Genomic DNA, 21,413 nt, shown 5'->3' on the forward strand with positions numbered 1-21,413 from the left:
ACTTGTTTTGATTGCCAGACTAAAGGCTGAAGTCGTTTAGAAGCAAAACATGCATTCACTAGGACGATGCAAAAGGAACAGCGATCCAGAAGATTGGACAATGGACTCGAACTGTTTTGGTGACAATCTCATCGTGGTTATTTTTTTTGGGCCCAGTAGCTTTTCGGCGCTGTGAAGGTGCCAGGTCGCTCTACTTACTCCCAGGCCAAACCCTGTTCTCCCCTGCTGTAGTTGCCCTTCAATGTCTCCTGAAGTTGTGAGCTGAACTGCCTCAGATAGAGTTCACTTCCTCCCTGTTGATACAATGATGGCAGCATCCCATTTTGCCTGGTCACGGGACTCTGTCCCTGTCATTTCCAGCTTTGCTTTAGCACACTGAAATCCTACACCTAAGTTCTGGAATTTCTGGAAGCAGTAACATTCCGGCCAAAAGAGGGGTGACAACCTTTTAACACCATTCGGATCAGGATGAAACAGATGTGAGACACCAGCTGTTTGGCCTGGTCCGGTGTGTATCAGTGGATGAGAAGTGTTGGCAAACCGGCTTCAAAGATGTTGTTCGGCCCTGCTGGCTGAGCTGACCTGTGCTGCTAGGATAGAGAAAGCTGACCAGATCATTTGTGCAGGTGGGTGAATTTGTGGTTGGAGCAAAGCAAAAACCCAGCACAGCATCAGCCGAGACGGTCATCCATGAAGAAGCTGCAACAGGAGAGGGTCTGCACACTCTGGCTCCTGCAAGTGCAAGCAAAGCAACACAGACCCGAGAGATCTGACGTCTGCAACATGATGCATTCTTTAGTGTATCGTTACTAATCCACCAGTGTAAACCTTAAAACCTATATTAGCGTTTGCAACGCTGTCACTCAATCCATAGTTTTCAAAATGGTGCCTAGACAACGTGGCTATATGGAGAATGTCCAACACGTCCCCCGACGGCTGAGAACTGGACACTGCTGGACCCTGGTCCCATCTCCATCTGCTGCTGACAGGGTCACAAGGAGGGAAAACTACATTTATTCTCTGAAAACAGATGATAGCAACAGCAGTGAGACCCTGTAGACAAGGCTTTTTTTGCAGGCACTCCCTGCTTGATGGAGGCTCTTGTTGCTCTCCTCAAAAACTGCTGCTTGATGGCTCAGCAAGTAAAGACCATGGCATTAACCCCCTGTAACCAGGACTCCCCCAGCACCACAGAACAAGGTGGGTTTTAGCTGACCAGCATCTCCTTGGCCTTCTGTACACCAGTGAGTCTAGGGACACACCAGGCACACACGTGCTTGCAGTGACAGTAGAAGGTTTCTGGATTTCCGTCCACCTGATACCTGAATAACCTAATTGAAATCATGGTCTGCTTAATCAAATAAGGTGAAGCCTTTACCTGTTCTTGAGAAGTTGGAGATGTTTACACACCTCTGAATCCTGCTGGGGGAGACCCCTTTAAGGACTGGAGTTAAGATCAGATGAAAAGCTCTCTCTGCTCCAATTCAAGTCAATTAAGAGCTCATGAGAGAGATGTCCAGGATTGAGAATCCCTGCCTTAAAATACAGACTTCAAACAGGAAACTAAAAAGCAATTCAAGTTTTCTGCTGATGGCTTAAGAGACCTGAATGACTCAGAAAAAAGATGCACAAGACACAGGACAGAAGGCAAGATGAGTGAGGAAAGGGATTTTTAGTTACAAAACATAGCTGACAATGACAAAATACTTAATTGAGAAAGATACAATCAGACATATCTGGCTACAAATAGTTTAAAAACAAAGTTATTACCATCTTAACATTTGGTCCATGAAACATAAAGCACTTGTGTATTTCCCTCCCTTCTGTTGTGCTGACACACCAGTCCCACTGGCACTGTGTGTGGGCTGTGACTGAAGCCCACTGTGCGATCTGACTGCCTATCTGATGAGGAAAAGCCTTCGAGTCAGAGGCACTGAAAAACTTGGTTGTCTATTTTTTAATGTGTGGAATAAACGAAACAATCTAATTAGGATTTTCAATTAGGGTTAGGATTTTCCCCCTCAAATTATAAAATTGGAATAAACCTTAAATTACAACTAAATAAAAAAGAATCATCAGTTATTTTGGTCATAACCACTTGAATTCAGATAGTCAACTGTGTGATTTTGAGGCCTCAGGTCAGATTAATGAACCCTGCACACTGCACACGGGGGAGAATGGGGTGGGGCAGGCCGACTCCACCCACCAGCCCACCTGTGAGCCAATCGCTGTGCAGGCATGGCGACTGCAGGAGCCTGCGAGGCCATGGGGGGGGGGGGGGGCGCTGCGTCACTGAGTGCAGAGCAAGAGAGCCCTGAAGACTTATCCCTAGTCGAAAGCAGTTAGTTCACTGTGCAGTGTCCCAATCACAGTCGGCTAGTAACATGATCTAGGATTGAACCCATGATCAAACCACTTTTTTTGTAATGGATGGCTGGACCCCTTCAGAGGGCTGAAGGCAAAATGCAGTGATACTATATGTCAGACTATGACTGGGAAAGTAGTGCACAGTGCAGACACCCACAGAGTTCTGGCTACAAGGCATATAATAAATCCATAGCCATTCCTGATGGAACACTGTGCACTGCAGAAATGTTAGACAGAACCCTTATATCTTCTAAAACTATTTATAGTTTTAAAATTGGTTGACTTCTTCAGTGCCTGCAACAGAATACTTTTCTATAAATCAAGGATTTTTCTCAGTGATTACCTTCAAACTCAATCTACATAAGAAAGCCAGTCATAGAATTTTAAAATTAATAAAAAAAAACTTAAGTTAGACATTGACCAAGAACCTAGACCAAGAACAATCTGGCCCAGACTCAGCAGTCACTGTACAGACATTTTCATAACAGCTACAGTGCCTTGTACCAAGGATCTGCCTCTCCTAGAGAGAGAGAAAGTTATTTCTATTTTCTGCTTTATCTTTTCCATACCCTGTCTTGAATTTACAAAGCCTTGTTTTGAGCTGCAGTTCAGAATGATATTTAGTAGAGAGCTGTATCTTGCAGGGCATTCACAAGAGAAGAAGTATCAGTAGGTCTGGGCTGACAAATGCAGAGGTCTCCAGACACCAGCTCATTTTGTTAAATGACACATTTCACTTCAAAGGGGATTTGGCAATTAGCCACCGATACAACTTCTCACATGCCTGTTGTTGGCCAGGGAGCAATTTGTTTAGTTAACGCATGACTAAAGCCCGTGAGACGCTAAAACAATACCGTCATGAATAGTTTCTCACATTACATAAGGCACTTGTCTGCCAGTGACTAAGGACTAGCAAAGTGCTTTCCACTGATGCCATCAATGGTTATGATGTAATGACTGGTATTGGGATTTCAGAGCTACTGGATTGAGGTGAAACCCTCCTGGACGTCACTGTGCAATTTAAAAGGAAATGAAAAGCAGCCGTGAGGCGATAAGACGCACCACCACCTAACTGTGCATCGCAAAAGCACAAATGCCCATGGCTCAACCAGGAAAGCAGGATGAGATTTATGAGCCGGGGACTGTGTTAGATTGGGGTTTAGCTAACCATGAGCAGGATTCCCCAGAACTGAGATTGATCTGCCAACTCGTGAAGGTCTGAGTGCGTCCAATGATGACTGGCTTTGGAGATGTGCCTGTGGGAGGGGCCGGCTCATGTGGGAGGAGTATGTGCATGTGGGAGGGGCCTGTTAATGTGGGAGGAGTATGTATGTGTGGGAGGGGCCTGTTAATGTGGGAGGAGTATGTGCATGTGGGAGGGGCCGTTACATGTCTTATGCACTCCTGATTGGGTGCTAGACAGCCAGGGCTTATGAGACCTGCAGATCCAGATTGGGTTAGTATACAGGACATGAAGAAACATGATTTGGCACAGCCCTAACCAGCGCAGCAGTGCTTTGCTTCACAATGGGCAAAAGACCGTGATGAAATGATGCTACAAGCACTGCTGACATCTCTCCGAAGAAATGCTGCTCCATATGCAATTCTTGAGACGGAACAACTTGCAGATTTATTCATCATTCAAAATTGCACCTCAGAACACAGTACTGTATAAGGAAAAGTCACAAACAATATTCAAACAAGTAACCTGAGAGGTAAGATTACATTTCGTTAGGGCTGAAGTAGTGGTGATAAAATTTTCAAAAGGTAGCACTGGTCTGAAAAAGTGCAAAAATGCTAACAGTGTTTGAGATTTCAGTTGTCAAAACTCCCGAAACAGCCACTACTTGTTAAAATGGATTAAAACCCAGAGCTCCTCAATGGTGTAGAACTCTGAGGACCTCAGAAATATCCTGAACAAAACCATTTGGCACACTGTGATGGACAGTTTGGTCCCGGTGTTGTTACAGTGCTCACCTGCTAAAGCTCCGCCTGCACAGGACCAGGTCTGAGCTGCACTTCAGACCAGCAATTTATCCGAGGTCAAGTTTTAAATAAAAAAAGAACGTCCTCCTTCAAACTGTTTTTGGTCGACGGTTTTGTGCTGAGTACATAAATAAAAGATCTGTCTCTCTTCATATCAAAATAAGGCAGGTGTGCTCGTTGGCCGAGACAGGGCTCAGGCAGGCTCAGATGGCCTTGACGGTGCAGGGCCGGTCCTGCTGGCCGCCCTGCCGCAGGCTCTTGATGGTGCGCAGCCTCCTGCTGTGCAGGCTGAAGCGGGACCAGGACAGCAGCTGCAGCAGGGCGCAGGTGATGGGGACGAAGACCAGCAGGTAGAAACAGCCCTGCCGCAGGGTGGGGGCCAGCGCCGGGTGGGGCAGGGCCGGGGGGGGCACCTTGTCCTGCAGGGCGTCTGTCTGGAAGATGTCGTAGCCTGCAGGGCGAGAGGGCGAGGCTCCGGGTTAGAGGTGGGCAAGCCAGAGGGCCCAAACGCAGATACCAGTTCACGCGTCGCTGTTCAACCCAGATGACCCCATACCATGTGTTGCCTGGGCAAGTTTCCACCCAGAAGAACAGCTTTATGAAGATTAAAACTTCACAAACATTTTCAACCTGGAGTCAATGAGCCACAAACAAATGCTATTTAATATACTCATCCCTCATTTAATGAGCACTTAATTTACGAGTACCCACTAAAACGAGTGACAGAAATAGCTCTGTGTAGGAGTGAATTTCCCCCAAGCATGTAGCTCATTCTTCCATTTTTGTTTTTCCACTCCTCTTGGCTGTTACCCTCTTAACCATCAAAACAGACATTGGAAAGGTATTATAGCAGTTATAGTGTAGAATTTAAAGTTTGTATAATTGGTTAAAGTGATATAATGTATCAAGGGTGGGCGGGAGGAGGAGTACAGGGGACTGGTCAGCAGCTTTGTGGAGTGGTGTGGGGACCACCTGCAATTGAATGTAACAGACGAAGGAACTGGTGGTAGATTTCAGGAGAAAAAGGGTCAAACCTACTCCTGTCTACATCCATGGGAGTGGCGTGGAGATGGTGGACTTGTACAAGTACCTGGGAGTGCACATCGGCGATAGACTGGAATGGTCTAAGAACATCGAGGCCATTTACAAGAAGGGTCAGAGCCGACTTTACTTCTTGAGGAGGCTCAGGTCCTTCAATGTGTGTGGTAAGATGCTACATTTGTTCTATCAGTCGGTGGTGGCGAGCGCCATTTTCTACGCAGTGGTATGCTGGGGCTCTGGGATTAGAGCAGGGGATTCTAACAGGCTGAACAAGCTCATCAGGAGAGCAAGCTCTGTCATTGGGTCTGGCCTGGACCCCCTGGAGGTAGTGGCTGAGAGGAGAATGGTGTCCAAACTAAAGCCCATCATGGACAACGTCTCCCATCCCCTCTATGACAGGCTTGTAGAATGAAGAGCACGTTCAGCAATAGACTGATTCATCCACGGTGCGACAGGGAGCGCTACAGGAGGTCATTCTTGCCTTCTGGCATAAGACTGTACAACGCATCCACCTTGCGTCTGAGTAGGGGCAACATTGACAGTGACCTGTTTCTGGACTGAACAGTAAACTGCTACATCTGTTCTTTTTCTTTTCTCATTTACAACTGTTTTTGTGCAATATATGCCAGGGACATGTGCAATACTTTTATATTTATATTGTGGAATATTACTTTTTTGTGTACTGTTCTGTTCTGGTTTGTTCTTTGTGTGTTCTGGGCTGAATTAACTCTTCTTAGTGCACTTCTCACTGTACTGATTGTATTGTATTATTATTATTATTGTATCATTCCTTACACTGTTGCTGTGTTGTCTGTGTTAAGCTGCTGTTGCACTGCAATACTCCTCACAATAAAGTATCTATCTATATGAACAGTAGCAATATCACCAGACAGCTTGATCTTCCTTTTAAAGTTATGGGTCTATGACTTATTCATAGAAAGTTATTCAGTCTGTACAGAATTAACAATTTAGTTACCAACCTGTTATATTTATTGTTCACGTGCATTACAGAGATCATGCAAATTCTATTTCTCCATGTAACTGTTTCATAATACATTTAAACAGCTTGCATGAATAATCATACCTAATCCCAACTGGTTTATGTCCAGTTTTGAGCACTTGGAATGTATCATACACTTTCATGTGTATTGAAATAGTAATTTAGTGCTGTGTGAGTTTTTGCAGACGAGCAAAAATGCTGGAAGGAGCTGTGCGTGTACAGTGAGAGATGAGCGTATTCCATAGAAGCTTTTCGAACTTTAAGGGGTTTCAGTGGATTAATCATCATGTGGATGACTTACAAGCTGCACATGGGAACTATCTCGCTACCTTAAGCACAATGTGAGTCTTTCACTACTTCTTGTGAACCGCTGGATACTGTACCTCTAGCCTGTTTAACTGAACAGAGTGTGCATTGTAAAACAGATCACTCTTCCAGCTTTATTGTTAAAGTAGGCAGACAAAGAGGTTTGTATTATAATCAGGAATATTTGAAGGCAAGATGACACCTTAGTATCACGTCTGCTCTTTTAACTCTGTGCACTCTGTGTCTGTCCACTGTGGCACTGCCTGTCCTAGTCACCACCCACAGCCGTACGTACCAGCGACCAGTGTGGAGGGGTGCCGGTCAGAGCCGTGAGTCCCTGTATGGAAGGTACTGTATATATACATACCAGTGTAGAAACAGAGCAGCCAGGTCCCGATGAGGGGGGCAAAGGTCTGGCCGGGTTTGGTCACGAGCGCCACCATGCCAAAGAGCAGTGCCGATGCCGCCTGCTGCCGCCGGTTCAGCACAAAGTCCTCGTCCACCAGGTCCGTGATGACCAGGTTCAGGAGCTTGCAGGTGCCCTCAGTGAAGACACGGTTACTGTGGGACAGCACAGTGTTCACACTTTCACTACCCAAAACATTCACCTGTTAAAGCATTCCACAGCGCCATGTTTGTTGAAAATCTAGGAAAGACCATTGACACATCCACCTGTGTTGGTCTTACTGCTCCATCCACACCACAAGAAATCTGCACAGGTCTGACATCACACAGCCCACTGACATGAGCAAGAAGAGAATCCTTGTTAATTATTAATTTCACCTATTTTGATTTCAACCTCACCTTTGCATAGGTGTTCCTTGTATTTATACATGATGTCAATTTCAGGTACGCTGATAGTAGTTATGGATAAGGGCTTTTTCTAAGCAAATAAATGACGACAAGTCTTGAAAGAAACAAATTCTGCAAACCCCAGGGCCTTCTGCAATGAATCGTCCCGCTACCCCCAGGCCCTTGCAGAGCTCTCAAGCGTCACTCATGTCTGGGATGCCAGGCCATCTCAAGACACACAGATGAGCACAAGGGAACAATGCAGAAATGCCAATGAACCCAGTGTATCTTCCAGAAGTGGGGAAAAAAATACCAAACAAAATAAAACATATGGACACAGGGATAACACACAAACTCCACACAGAACGTGCTTCAATCGAGAATCAAACCCAAGAGCTGACATTGTACACACTCTCCACAAATACATTAACACAGCCTGCTACTGAAAACCAAGAACCACCAGCACCATGTACTTTATATACTGCCCTACTGAAAGGCAGTAGGGTTAAGCAACACGTGTAAAACCACATTTACATTTAAAAATTACAAAAAAAATTGACCGGCAACATTAGCTGCTGTGTCTCTTGCCGTCTGAGGTCTATTTTCGTCTCCTTCGTTCCCACGTGCCCAGTTCCGATACTAACTGCATTACCACTTTGGAAAGTGCCTTGTGGCAAACTGATGTAAAGGTCATTTGTGATAGACCCCAATCCAAGCAAGATGTCTCCAGGAGACTGAACACAGTAAAAACTCAAAATGATGAAGGAGTGTTCATTGTACTCACTCTCCACAAATACATGCTACTGAAAACCAAGAACCACCAGCACCATGTGCTTCATATACTGCCAGCAAACTCCCTAAATAAACCACATGGTGATGCACTATTCCCACTGATTACCAATTAACTCATCATCACCCTGTGTGTCTGCTTACAATAATGGAGCCCTTTAATGGGCTCTAGAGGCAGCTTAGCTGTAATTGAGCCCACCATAGCCTAGCCCCCCACGGTGCTGTAGCGGGCAAGGAGCTGTTGGATTGACTGATACAGCTAACGGTGTTTCACAGGCTCACCTGGCTATGAAGATGCACAGCAGGTAGATCTGGTCCGGTCCGGCCAGCAGCATGACCACGCTGAGCATCAGCTTGAGAAAGAAGAGCCAGCGGATGACGCAGTAGACTCCAAATCGCCGGCACAGCGTCAGGAAGTAAAGGTTGTTGAGGTGGGGGGCAATGTAGGAGATTCCTGAATGGGACACGGGAACATGGCACATCGTTACAGATGAACAGTAACCACACGGAGAGCCTTCAGGACTGCTCTGGGCCACACACGCATGCACTCTGCTTTTACACGGGGAGAGTATTCTTAAAACATGTACTGTGTACAAGCACGTATGAACTGGAGTTTCAAATACATTATGCATTTCTTTCAAAGGAAAATAACTTAATGTGCGGATGCATACAAGCCCAGTTTATATTTGTCCTGCTTATACGGCTGCTTATGGGCAAGTGCAAGCAGTGGTTTGGTGCAATAATGCAGTGGCAATGGGCATTTATAGCGCCTTAGAGTGACTTAGGAAGTAAACTTACAGATTCTGGTAGGCTGTGTGGATTCCAGTGGAACTGGTGAAAAGTAATGCTTATATAAAGTGACTATGTTTCAAGTATGTATGTAAAACATAGCAGCTTGGATGCAAAACAAATTTCTCCAAAATCAGACAAAGTGTTATCGTATCGTATCTACTTGATTCACTATCCTGGTGGTAATTCATATAGCCAAGGAGAAGCTGGCATCCTCTATGCAGAGCACCACTCTCCAATATCTTGGCATTCAAAGCAGCCTCTTTCCATAAGATGGTTTTCAATTCAGGATCAGCAGGTGGAGCCGTTTCTGCACGTAAAGGTAGCAATTCCTGCCCCGCTGTAGGCTTGCACCTCGCTGCGCTTGAGGGTGCTTGTCAAGGTAACGGCCGCGGCGGCAGACAGATAAGGAGACTAGTGCCGGGAGCGCGAAGCCCTGAGCGCCGGGGGACCCACACGCACCCAGCAGGAAGGATCCCGTAGAGGCGGAGATGCGGTTGGAAAGCAGGTGCTCCAGGAACAGTGGGAAGAAGTTGCTGTTGAAGTGGCAGTGGAACACCTGCAGGGGGACGCGAGGAAGAGGTTCAAGTCAAAAGAAACAAAAGACCAACCACGGGGCAGCAAAGCAGCGCCATAACACGCCATCTGAAACCATGGAAACCGCCACCTTCGCCGCAGCAGTCCCTGTGCCTTTCCAAGCCACGCGATAGTGCGACCGACTGTCTCCACAGCGCCAGTGTTCTCTACACGTTTCTCAGGGCGTTTCTTGAAAAGAGTAGGGGTGAAACCCCGGTGTCCTGGCCAAATTTCCCATTGGCCCTTACCAATCATGGCTTCCTAATAATCCCCGTCTCTGAATTGGCTTCATTACTCTGCTCTCCTCCCCACTAATAGCTGATGTCTGGTGAGCGTTCTGGCGCACTATGGCTGCCGTCGCATCATCCAGGTGGGGCTGCACATTGGTGGTGTTGGAGGGGGGTCCCCATTACCTGTAAAGTGCTTTGAGTGGAGTGTCCAGAAAAGCGCTATATAATTGTAAGCAATTATTATTATTATTATTATTATTATTATTATTATTATTATTACGCACCTGGACGAGGTTCATGGACACAAACCACAGGAAGTTCCTGTGCTTGGAGAGCTGTTTCAGATACTCCCCCAGGGTGACTGTCTTCTCCTGCGCCAGCGGGGCCTGTCCCACACACAGCCTGCCGGAAGAACACGGCGACACCACATTACTGCACTGCGGTGACGGGAGACAGTGGAGTCTCACCATTCGCGAAGGTTTGGGGCAGAGAACTGTCACGACTACCTTAACTCACATCAATTCCAGCCCTATACCGTCTCACACTGTACTAGAGTACCTGATATGTAGAGTTAAAAGGCATAAGTAGCCTTCCCTTATATGATAAATAAGCCCTCTACAGTTTAACCCTTGCTCATTTCACGTTCGTCTGGGAAGGTAAGAAGTAGCGGACGGTCCCTTAAGCAGGAGCTAACTGCTAACTGCAGCTGTTTAGAAATGCCTGTGGCTTGGAATATGCGCAAGCATATCCTCTTAGCATTTTTAGGAAAAGCTAGCATAACACTAACCTACAATGATTAAACTACTAATGCATTGGCTTTCAGTTAAATAACACTGATCAACTAAAGCAAACAGTTAATCACAAACCCATATTTATCAGTTAAAAGAAACAACTGCATTTTCTCTCTGTGCCTCCGTGATTCCACGCCCCACTGTAATGTAGAGGACAATAAAACTGTCAAAAAACCTGTCGAGTCATCTCCAGCCTGTCATTCCTCCCCGGGAGTGTTTGTTACTAATATAATAAAACATATTAATACCATGTTGAGATGTGGGTGCTGGACAGTGGGATCGGGGAGAGAGCAGGGAGAGGCTCCCTCATCTGTAAATCACTAGATTTCTCCCTCAGTACTAATCTGTAGCACCTCTAATCTGAAAGCTGTGGTAAACAATTTTCAGCGTGGTTTCAGACTGCTCTTTTCTTCTTCCATCCAAGAGCCCGTCAGCCAGCCCAAATTGCCAATAAGCAAATCCACAAATATTTACTTCACAGATGTCGAGACCCCGCTGTACTCCTCACTCCGAGCACTGCAAGCAGAGCCAGTCGCGGCCCAGGACTGCCCACGCCAAGGGATGCCCTTGCTTAGCAAACCTGTGGCAACTTCTCTTTTAAGGACCGGGGCAGGAAGATGAGCTATTCCCAGTGTGCTGCTGTATCTCAAACACATCCACCACGGGCCACAGAGGTCATCCTGCACTCTAAGCGAGTATCTTTGCAGAGCGAATCACTCAGGAGCTCCGGCACTTTATCACAGGGGACACTCACAGAGCTCCAAGGAGCTGAATCCCCAGAGAGCCTGAGTTTCATTAACACACACGGACGCACACACACAGAGCCAGCCTGAGGTACCAAACGCCTTAAACTAGGAACATGTTATTAACTATTCTGAAGCAGCCCCAGGCTATACAAATGTACTCAAAACACAGCAACAAGCACGAAATCTCCAGGTCCCTTTGCTGGCTTCCTTCCAAGAGACTGCTGCACAAAAACTGAGAAACACCTTAACCTTCTGTTTTAAACAAGTCCAGGTCTCTTGCCTCCATGAGCTCTGACAGGGTGTTAGTCATTACTTTGTTTTCTGCAGGGTCCTGACTGTTACAATTTGAAACACCTGTGCCTGAAAAAAAAAAGTTCTTACTCTACTTAAAGGAATTTTTCAGTTCATGTTCTGCAAATTTTCAGAAAGCTGAACATTGTCAGACATCAGAATTACTCCTGTACCAAGGGCTGGGTTTCAGAAAGAGTGTGAAAACCTTACCCCTGTGGTTCGTTAATTGGTGACTTATTAACTAAACCACTTGACTAGAAGGAAGCAAAACAGTTCAATTAAAACATCTGATATCACAACCAACAGAGCTGTTTTGCCAGAGGGCTTGGAAATGCTGTCCTAACATACTGTCGCACTATAGTAATAGGTTGGGGAAAATTAGTGAAAAAAAGTGGCAAAAATCAAATCAACTACCCTCTACAAACCAAGGGTTGTAAAGAAGGCCAAGAGCACTATGGAATTTGTATCTCACCCCCTTCCTTGTGAATTTACATTACTCCATATAAAAGATGCATCTGTGTACAACAGACACAGAATATCTTTCATCCCGACTGCTATATCACTCCAAACAATATAAAATCACTCGCTAATCACCCCTACCACTCTTGTGTTGTTTTCTCTATTGGTGATGCTCGTCCTCCTTGTTGTATAGGACTGTGTCACAAATCAAATATTCCCCAGAGGATAATAAAGCTTGAAAAGGAAACTATACGCCTATAGGAGTTTCTGAAACCAAGGACTGAGTGAAGGAAAATATCAGATGTTGAAAACTGTAAAAAATTAGGGTTTAATTAAGGCAGCAAACCAGATGGCACAAGACCGAGAAGGCGAGTAACGTTTGGGCATGAAAAACAGGACAACAGCTGGCGGCTCCTACAGCTGCGACAGTTGAGAGGGACAGGAAGAGAGAGCACGCACAGAGTGGGGGAGACGGAAAGAGAAAGGGGTGACTTACTCTTTCAGCGCGGCTGCCTCGTCCTGTCGGACCCGGGCCTCGGTCTGAAACCGCCGCCGCAGCAGGCCTGAAGCCACGCTGAAGCCCAGCACGGAGACGGCAGCCAGCGCCACGCAGAAGAGCCGGAAAGACAGGAAGTTCTCCTTGTCCCAGAAGGAGTAGGACAGGAAGACGGAGAGGGAGCCCAGCGCGCTGAAGAGCGAGCAGAAGAAGTTGAGCTGGGTCCTGTCCCCCGCGGACACGGCCAGGTCGGCCAGCAGGGCGTTGTGGTTGAGGTCGACAGCCGTGAGGAAGCCGTCGTACAAACACAGGCAGGCCACGAACTGCAGGCCGGCCGGGGCCCACGCCACCCAGAATGCCAGGAAGGAGAGCGCCAGCAGGGGCCCACTTCTGGAGAGAGCCCTCAGCCTCTTCAACACTACCTCTGGCGCCGAGATGGACGCCCCAGACCTGCAAGGAGGAGGAGATGCCCTTTACTCCTTCACACGTACAGAAACAGAGAGCATTTGACAACAGGCTCCACACACTGACTGCCGCTAAGCCGGTGGGAATTTTGATATGAAACTATGAGCTGTAAAGCTCTGTGAATGTGTGTCCAGGATAGCGAACGCTCCTCGAGGTCAGTCAAACGCAGAGCAGGTTCTGTAGCGAACGGTGAGGGAGGGATCTTACTGTGGAGAGCTGAGGAAGGAGCGGTCACTTAGCCAGCCGAAGAGAGGGTCATTCAGGCTGTTCCAGATGAGGAACACGGTCTGCGGAGGAAAGGCAGAGCAGGACTTTAAGCAAGGGATCACCTCTCCTCCTGCAGTGGACCAACGCGCGATCGATTCCGGGGACCGCTGAAGGGCTGTCCGGACCAGACGCGGCCCCGACGTCCCTCGCTTTTCGCCTCAGCCCTGGCATGTGGGAGAGACGGCTTCCTTCACCCCCGCTTCGCCTACTTTCAACACGTCCTGGATCCTCACGTTTCACCTGGCTGTCCAATCCAAAGTGTACAGATTTCATGCTTTGTCGAGCTACAGTGTTCATGCCCTTGTTCTACGAGACAGTACTTTGCTAGTTAAAACATAACTAGCTTTCTTTAGAAGAAATTTAGAAGATTTCTTCTAAATCTTCTAAATTTTCTCCATTCATTGAAGGTTTAATTTCACACCTCTCTACACCTATCCTGACTTCACACCTCTTGATTGGCCTCTCTTTCTGTCCCCTGCTCCCGCCTCTCACTCCTCCTCCCTCCCAGCCTTTGTTCTCCTGCTACATTACCTTTGCTTACTGCCTTGTCTTTCTCACACCTGAAGAAGGCTCCACGGCCGAAACGTTGTGTTTTTCTTCTCTTTTCAGCATGGAATAAACCTATTACTTGTTCCTTTGCAGCCTACGCATGCTGACACAGCTCCCCACCTGAATTACTAGTTAAAACATATCTGATGTGTTTTCCTACGTGATGTAACTGCCTAACTGAACACTGCACTGATACGGTAGTTTACAGGGGAAGTGCAGTTCCAATTTCTCAGACCTGTTATTAAATCCCGGTAACAAAATTAATTCATTGACGTTATAGAACCATTTTATGAATCCGGAATTAAGCACAAAATCCTGAACTTTGTGAAAGTAAGCTGCCATGTTGTTGCAAACTAGCATTCAAATTTCCATGAATTGTGACGTGAAACCGCCCTTCCTGCTCAGTAGTCACTGTAATGATTAATGTGATGGACGAGCGAATAAATACATGTTGTGCAGCAGACGTTTCACCACAGAAATGTTCCAACGTGATTTGCTTGCAAAGTTAGCAAGTAGTATTTATCAGCAAAACTCTCTCCAAGTCGAGAGAGCAATATTTCTACCGGATTAAAAGAGATGTATTCACAAGCCTGCTTGTTTCCGAAGGCATATGGCCGCAACACGTCACCGAATGTTTTGTTGCCTCATTCTGAATCGCGCACACCTGGAAATCTAATCTATTTTGTTAAATTGGAAGATGTACAAGTTACTGTGTACATTTCACTTTTATTGTGGTTTAAAATGCACTCATCAATGCCAGTGTTTTTTTCTCACACTGCTTGTCTGACTTTTTTTTTTAATGTTATTTAACGTGTTGTTGCTGCTGCTGTTCTGTGTTTATGTTTCTGGTTATTCCTTTAATGTCTTTGTATTGGAGCATACAAGCAAATAAGCAAATATAGCACTTAAGCATATGACAAATGAACTGAACTGATATTTTCTAATCCTGAAATATAAAAATAGCATTACGGTTCCCCTTTATTTAGTAACGTGTTAGCTCCAGGCCACCCTGATTGTGATCACAATCTATGTACTTGGGTACTTCAAAGCTGTGCATATAAACCCACATTAAGGTTTAACACACCTTGTTATCACGGAACTTACTGCATTAAGCAGTCTGCTCTCCAGCAGGAGGTGGCACAGAGAGTTGTGTTATTTTGCAATTTTCAGAGGCTTCTCTCTTTTCTGAAACATGGTAAGCCAGTGAGGGAAACCACTCAACTGAACTCAACAGTACCTGATAGCCTAACTGGGGTACTTACTGAATTAACTGGATATGTTTAAACTTCTTTTCAGGGGCTCTACCCTCCAATGTAACTGTCAAACCACAGAACAGAAAAGACCTGGAAATACAAACTGAGCACATCCCACTGAGCAAATAATTCAATCACGCAGCAGAACACTGCTGCTGGGACAAGAAGTAGCAGGCCCGGCAGTTCCTGAAGGACTGGATGTTCACAAACCTGTTTAGAGCAACACCAGGACACCAGGAGAGGACATGAAATAATATTCATACTCGACTGCATCAATTTAGTGCTTTTTATCACAAGAGATCCCAAAGCACTTTCTATATATACTGTATATATCTGCACCACAGAAGTGCAGCCCACCCAGAGTGACACTCAGCAGCCCCACTGCACAGCAGAGCAGGGGGAGGAGAGAGACATTACTTCACCAGCTGAAATAAGGGGGAACGTTATGGAGTTCAGACTGTGGAATTTAGCCAGGACACTGGGACACTCTTAAGAGCAGTGCTGTGGGATCTTTAAAGAAGTAGTCAGGACCACAGGTTAATGTTTCATCCAAAAGACTGCTCCTATAGCACTGAAGTACTGGATTGGACATTCTGGTCTCAGGACCTACTGATCCATCCGAACCATGTCCAAGCAACAGAGTTCCCTGCTGTCCAACAGGCCAACTCACCTCCCCCACCCAGAAGGACACCTTGTCGATCTTGTAGACGGACACGAAGGTCTCCACGTAGTAGAGGAGGAAGACGTTGTGGAGGATGGAGATGAAGAGCGCCAGGGAGCCGTACAGGACGGGGGTGGAGACGTCCCCCCAGCGGCTCCACAGCCGCGCGCCCATCTTGGTCACTCGCGGTTATGCCCGGACGCCCACCGCCCATTGCCCGGCGTGGAGGCCAGAGCAGCCCGGGTCAGCCCCTCGCCCTCCGCTGGGGAAACAGGAAGAGAGGACACTTCTGCGTTACTCCTTCCCATCATGCAACAGCAGCGTACCTGGACACAGAACAAGGCCGTTTGTTGTGCGTAAGTCCTGACACGCTGAAAACGATCTTTAACGATCCTCAGCCGGTCTCTTCAGTTGGAGTCAGCTTTAGCTCCTCTGATTCGCTCACTGCTGTGAAAAAACAGTTTCCTTCAGTCTTCAGTCTGAGTCTTCTAGACATTTCCCCAACATAAAGAAAGAGGGAGAGATGCAAAGCCCTGGATTACTTAATCTAACACTATTTTTAGAGCAAAGCCTTGCTTCATCCTGCTGAATCCCAGCAGCCCTATTAATGGACCTAATTCTGAATGAATAGAGTTCTGATCCGGCCCAGAATAGGACAGGCAATAAAACAGGGAACCTTAGGTCTGGAAAATCGGGTGTACCTTGTTCCTTAGAAACTGGACGTTTCTCTGTTGTCAGTAAAATGTTTGAATTCAGTTTTTTATATAAGGAAGTTAAACTATACAGAAAGACTGGAAGCGCAGTACTAGAGCAGGTTTACACCTCTGCGTCTGATTCTCTTGACTTCTGTAGCACCAGTGTCAACACCGGGAGGGTCAAGACCTGAAGCCCCTCTGCAGTGAGGCTGTTCTGTCCCTCTTCGTGACACGCTCTTCTCTGAATGAGCAGGAGTTACAGGTCGACACAAGAGGAGGCCACTTGGTCCACCCAGCCCATTAGATATTTCGTAAATAAGGCAACCAAAGATCTCATCCAGCTGTTGTTCGAAAGAAGATAGTATATCTTCTTTAATAACCTAACTGCGTAGCTTGTTCCAGACTCCCACCACCCTTTGCGTAAAGAAGTGCCTCTTGTTCTCAGTTTTAAATGCACTTTCTTGTAGTTTCCACGTGTCCTTTTGGTTTTTGTCTCCCGGTTGATTCTGAACAAGTCCATTAGGTTGACTAGAAGATTCACAATAGCTGAATCATGTCCCCTTGTCTAATCCTTCTCCAAGACTAAAAAGATTCAATTCTTCTGCCCCCCATACTCACTATAACACCTGGCAGCCTGAAAGCAGACATTGTAATCTACAAACTAGCACTAAAATGGAGCAGCTTTGGACAGCCTACAGGAAACCAGGAGGGATGCTCTAATACAATATTGTTGGCTCTTTGCTTTTAATAGCTTAGAAAGTCCTGGCTCCCTAACTGAAACACTGTACTGGGAAGCCTGTGTGAGAGAGCAGATGTTTCTCTTCACTTCATGACAGACCCATCAACAGCCCGGGCAGCTGTCCAGGGAGCAGGCTCACATGCACTCATTCCCACGCTAGCCGGCCCCCATCCGACAGCTCATGGAGTTTCCACCAAGAACAGGATTAGTTTCAGGTGCTTGATCGTCGCCCTAAACTCGCCCCGGAGGAGGTCAGCACGACAGGCGCGGAGCTGGAGAGAGGGATGAGGGCGAGCGCTGGGATCAATCTGGGATCTCTGCCGCCCAAGGGCCTCCGTCACATCTGGAATAGTTTCCTCTGGTGGGCTGGGCATCGCAAACACCCTCTGCCCCAGTTTCCTGACTGTCTTTCCAAACCTTTGGAATTACAGAACAGGGAAAACAATGAATGATAGGAGAGCTTAAAGCCTGTCGCTCTTTTAATCAGGGGAACAGTGCAGAAATTGAATAAAAAAAGGGTGGCCACAGAAGCACACAAAAGACCGCAAACAGGAACACCAGCCAGAGCATGCATCTGGTCATTAGCGGATAGCAAGAGACAGAACACTGAAGAGTCATGATCAGGGACTCAGCTTCCTGTAAAAGACCTCTGTCCAGGATCAGATCTGATCACAAGCAAAGGTGTCAGTACGCCCCTATGGCATCACCTGCACTCGATCCTCTCTACTCCTTTCTCCCCACGCAGGGTTGTGCTCTGCCCGATCGACCTCCCCGAACGCCGCCGTGCCACATCACAGCAACCTGCGGCTCTGAATCTCACCCACCTGATTTAAATCCCTCGCCAGCTCACACGTGCCCAGACCCTTCACACTGGAAAACGCATGGTCCCCGAACACAGGGGGTGCGATTATCAGGCAAGACACGGCTCTCCAGACCTCAGGGTACAAACAACATGCACCTTCTACATTGCAGACACAGCTGAGTTTTTGCCAAATCGCCTGCCGTCGTCTTGTGTTACACATAAAATGAACCATCATCATTGTCATAACCCCTTGCGCTTGTATGCTGCTTTTTTAATGCAAAGCAGCCCAGAGCACCCTGCATACAGCTCTTTGTCTCCTGTTGTAGGGCTGCCCCAGTGCACAGCAGATCAGGTGCAGGACTGAGAAACGAGAACTGAGAATCTGCAACCAAGTTAATGGGGAACTTTCGGGAGGCTGGGAGTTAACGTGCAGATAATTTCACTAGGACACAGGGCTTAACGTGTGAATGTGGCCCTAGGGTTTCTGAGTTATCCGTGTGAGGAATCTGCTTTCAATATCGCAGGGTGTGTGCAATACAGCTGCCGGTAGAGAATGCACCACTGCATCCGTATGTGTGAATGGAGTCTTTCTCCGGACGCCAGGGCTGACTTCTCACGCCGAGCTGCTCTCCGCTCCCCGCCTGTGAACTGTACAAGTCAGTGCGTGCCACGCTCCGGGCAAACCCCGACCTCCGTTCACTCAAAGAGAAAAGCAAGAAAACCTTTATCTTTCCCCAGCTGCTCACCCCTCCCGCGCACAGCTCTCAGGCCCTGCACCTGCGGACCAGGAGACTGCACCTCCGCCTGGGTTTCGACTGGGCTGTGAGTGCTCTTCCCTGGGAAATGGGTACAGGAGAGCTGCGATCCCCGCTGGAAGAGACCCAGGGAGTGCCGGAGCCCGCACCGATTCCCGGCTGCCAAGAGTGAACAGTGTGGGGGTGGGGTCCCGGTGGACCTGAGCACATGAAGCTCTAGTGCGGCCAGGAAACAGTGCATCAGCTGAGGCCGGACCCACCCTGGTCTTGCTCTCTGGTCTGCAGTTAACCTGCTGCTCTTGCATGGCCAGCGACAGGTACTGAACACATATTAGTTTCCCCTCAAAGCCCCTGGAAGATTTACACCACCTGTGGCCTCGCAGCGAGACTTTGCTGGTCGAGCCCTGCTTTCAGATTAGACACCTTCCTTGTGAGCCATCCTCTCTTGTAGAGAGAAATCAGATGGCTGACGGCTGAAGCCGATTTCTCCAATACCCCCGAAAGGACTGTGAATCCTGAGGTTCCCCTGTCTTGGCCCCGGGAGCATTCCCTTGCCACTGTCAAGAGTCCTAACCCTGGATCTAAGGTCTTGTTGCTGTGTCACACATACTTAACACCGAAGAATTATACTGATAATTATACTGAATTACGCTGATTCTTACACTTGCTGATCTCATTATGTCTCCATTCTCGAGAGTCAGGAAAGAAAATCACACAGGGCCTATCTACCACAAAGTGTCCCTCCTATTCTTTTCATTTGGTTCTCTGTGATAAACAGGATTTCATCTAACACCGTGAGGACACACTGATCACAGGCAGAGACAACCCAGCGCTTTTTAGAATCAACACCGAAACAGAAACCAGAGGACACAAGCGGAGATTGTGCGGAGGTTCATTATAGACCAAGAACAGGAGGTACACCCGTACTCAATGGGTTGTGGAATCCAGCCATGCCGTTTAAGATGTTGCGCTAGATTTCTTCTCAGAAACAGGAAAATTAGATCCTGGGATCAATTAACCACTCACTTCCAAAGAGGCCAGATGGGTTGAATGGCCTCTTCTTGTTTGTGACCTGTCTTCAGGTTTTCTTTTACAGTAATTCTACTTACAAGGAGTACAGATCTCTCTTCTTCCAAATGAACTGTAACACTCTTTCCAAGCCAAGAGACTGTTGAATCACTCAAGTAATTCAAGGGCACTTATTTTTTGTTGAAAAATGTGGTTATGAGGAGCTGGGAAATAGCATGAGATCTCCCTCAAGCCCTGTTTGATAATGCACGAGCCCACGCTACTTTTCCAGACACTGCTGTGGTTGTGTCTGCTCCCTTTCGTGCGTGGCGTTTTGCCACACCAAACTCACTGTCCGGACTGCTCATTTTAAAACGTGGGGCTTCACACGCAGCAAGGCGGGAAGTCACGTAGCACCTCTGTTTAGAGATGGTGTGAAATCAAAGCGGCGTGCGCAAAACAATGCCAACCACTGCTGGAGTCGGGGTTCAGTTCTCTCAAGCAAGCATTCGTGCTCCACTCGAGCGGAATTTCTTAGTTTCACACGAACGTGTCACAGTTCTCGACAAACCAGCTACTTCACAGCGACGACATCACCGGTCTCGGCCAAGTTACACGAGAAGGAAGCGTCCGAAACTCCTCCGCATAACTCATGCACTACTTCTGTGTCATCTTTAAAATATAACATTTACCCATTCTTGTTGAACTCTAATCGAGTTATACCCCGGTACAGATAGAGAGCGAAATAGAGGGAACTATAACACGAATCGCTAAAAACCCGGACTGCATTGATTCACCCATTTCATATTATTAAATCATGTTATGCGAGACAGCAGTTCTACAGGTTTTGTGGTTAAACAGCATCGCAAGTCATGAGACTCACGTACACATCCCATTTCTACAACTCAACCTTTCAGCGCCACTACATAAATTGGGTACTGTTATAATTCAGACGAAAATTAAATTATGGACTTCAGTCTCCAAACCTTTGAGCAATCACACCTAACAACCAAGTCAATAGTGCGAGAGAGAATAGCTATTTCCAACTACACCACGGCAAAAAAAAGTCGCTTACCATAATGGATCAGAATATTCTTCGACGGACAACCCTGGATCCCGAATACTCCCTCGCTTAAATTAAATAAAAGCACACTCACCGCCACTGACCCGTTTCCTACCCCCTCAAACCTCTCTCTAAAGAAAGAAATGGCAGACTAACTACGGCAGCCAGGAAATCTCACACGTCACCGGCTCCCTCCCTGCCGTAAGGACTCCGAGTCGCATGGCTTCCATCTTGCCTTACGTCAGCGCCTTCCGATCCACTCCAGAGCGCCATCTACTGTAAGAACACAATAATGACATCCGAGGTCTTGAAACTGTGATATTCTTTTTGAAGTTATTGATTGTAATGTTATACGCATAACGCACATCTACGCTTTGACAGTTTCCTTTTCAATTAAAAATTAGAGTGAATCAAGGGACGGGGATACCAATTTCAGAGAATGATTCTTATCTCATCTCTCCATGACACACCTTTATGCAGGTCTGTTTACCTGGTGC

General features: G+C 47.0%; 1 protein-coding gene across 5 annotated transcripts; it reads right to left on the bottom strand.

The window, feature by feature from the left end:
- Positions 1 to 1,654: 1,654 nt before the first annotated feature.
- Positions 1,655 to 21,073, bottom strand: slc68a1a (solute carrier family 68 member 1a). Of its 5 annotated transcripts, none has more exons than XM_088917612.1 (10): positions 20,929 to 21,067; positions 17,428 to 17,705; positions 15,864 to 16,116; positions 13,332 to 13,411; positions 12,660 to 13,109; positions 10,161 to 10,278; positions 9,533 to 9,629; positions 8,564 to 8,735; positions 7,068 to 7,261; positions 1,655 to 4,804 (listed from the first exon to the last, which is right to left on the bottom strand). In XM_088917612.1, the coding sequence occupies exons 3-10, from the start codon at positions 16,026 to 16,028 to the stop codon at positions 4,557 to 4,559; spliced, it is 1,524 nt and encodes a 507-aa protein (XP_088773738.1). In that variant the 5' UTR covers positions 16,029 to 16,116; positions 17,428 to 17,705; positions 20,929 to 21,067; the 3' UTR covers positions 1,655 to 4,556. The 5 variants fall into 5 exon arrangements, with proteins under 5 accessions (XP_088773738.1, XP_088773737.1, XP_088773739.1 ...); XM_088917611.1 differs by having other exon boundaries at positions 16,556 to 17,705; XM_088917613.1 differs by lacking the exon at positions 17,428 to 17,705 and having other exon boundaries at positions 21,011 to 21,073.
- Between the last annotated feature and the right edge of the window lie 340 nt (positions 21,074 to 21,413).

Source organism: Atractosteus spatula, chromosome 5 (assembly GCF_055471065.1).
Source record: "Atractosteus spatula isolate fAtrSpa1 chromosome 5, fAtrSpa1.hap1, whole genome shotgun sequence".
NCBI lineage: Eukaryota > Metazoa > Chordata > Actinopteri > Semionotiformes > Lepisosteidae > Atractosteus > Atractosteus spatula.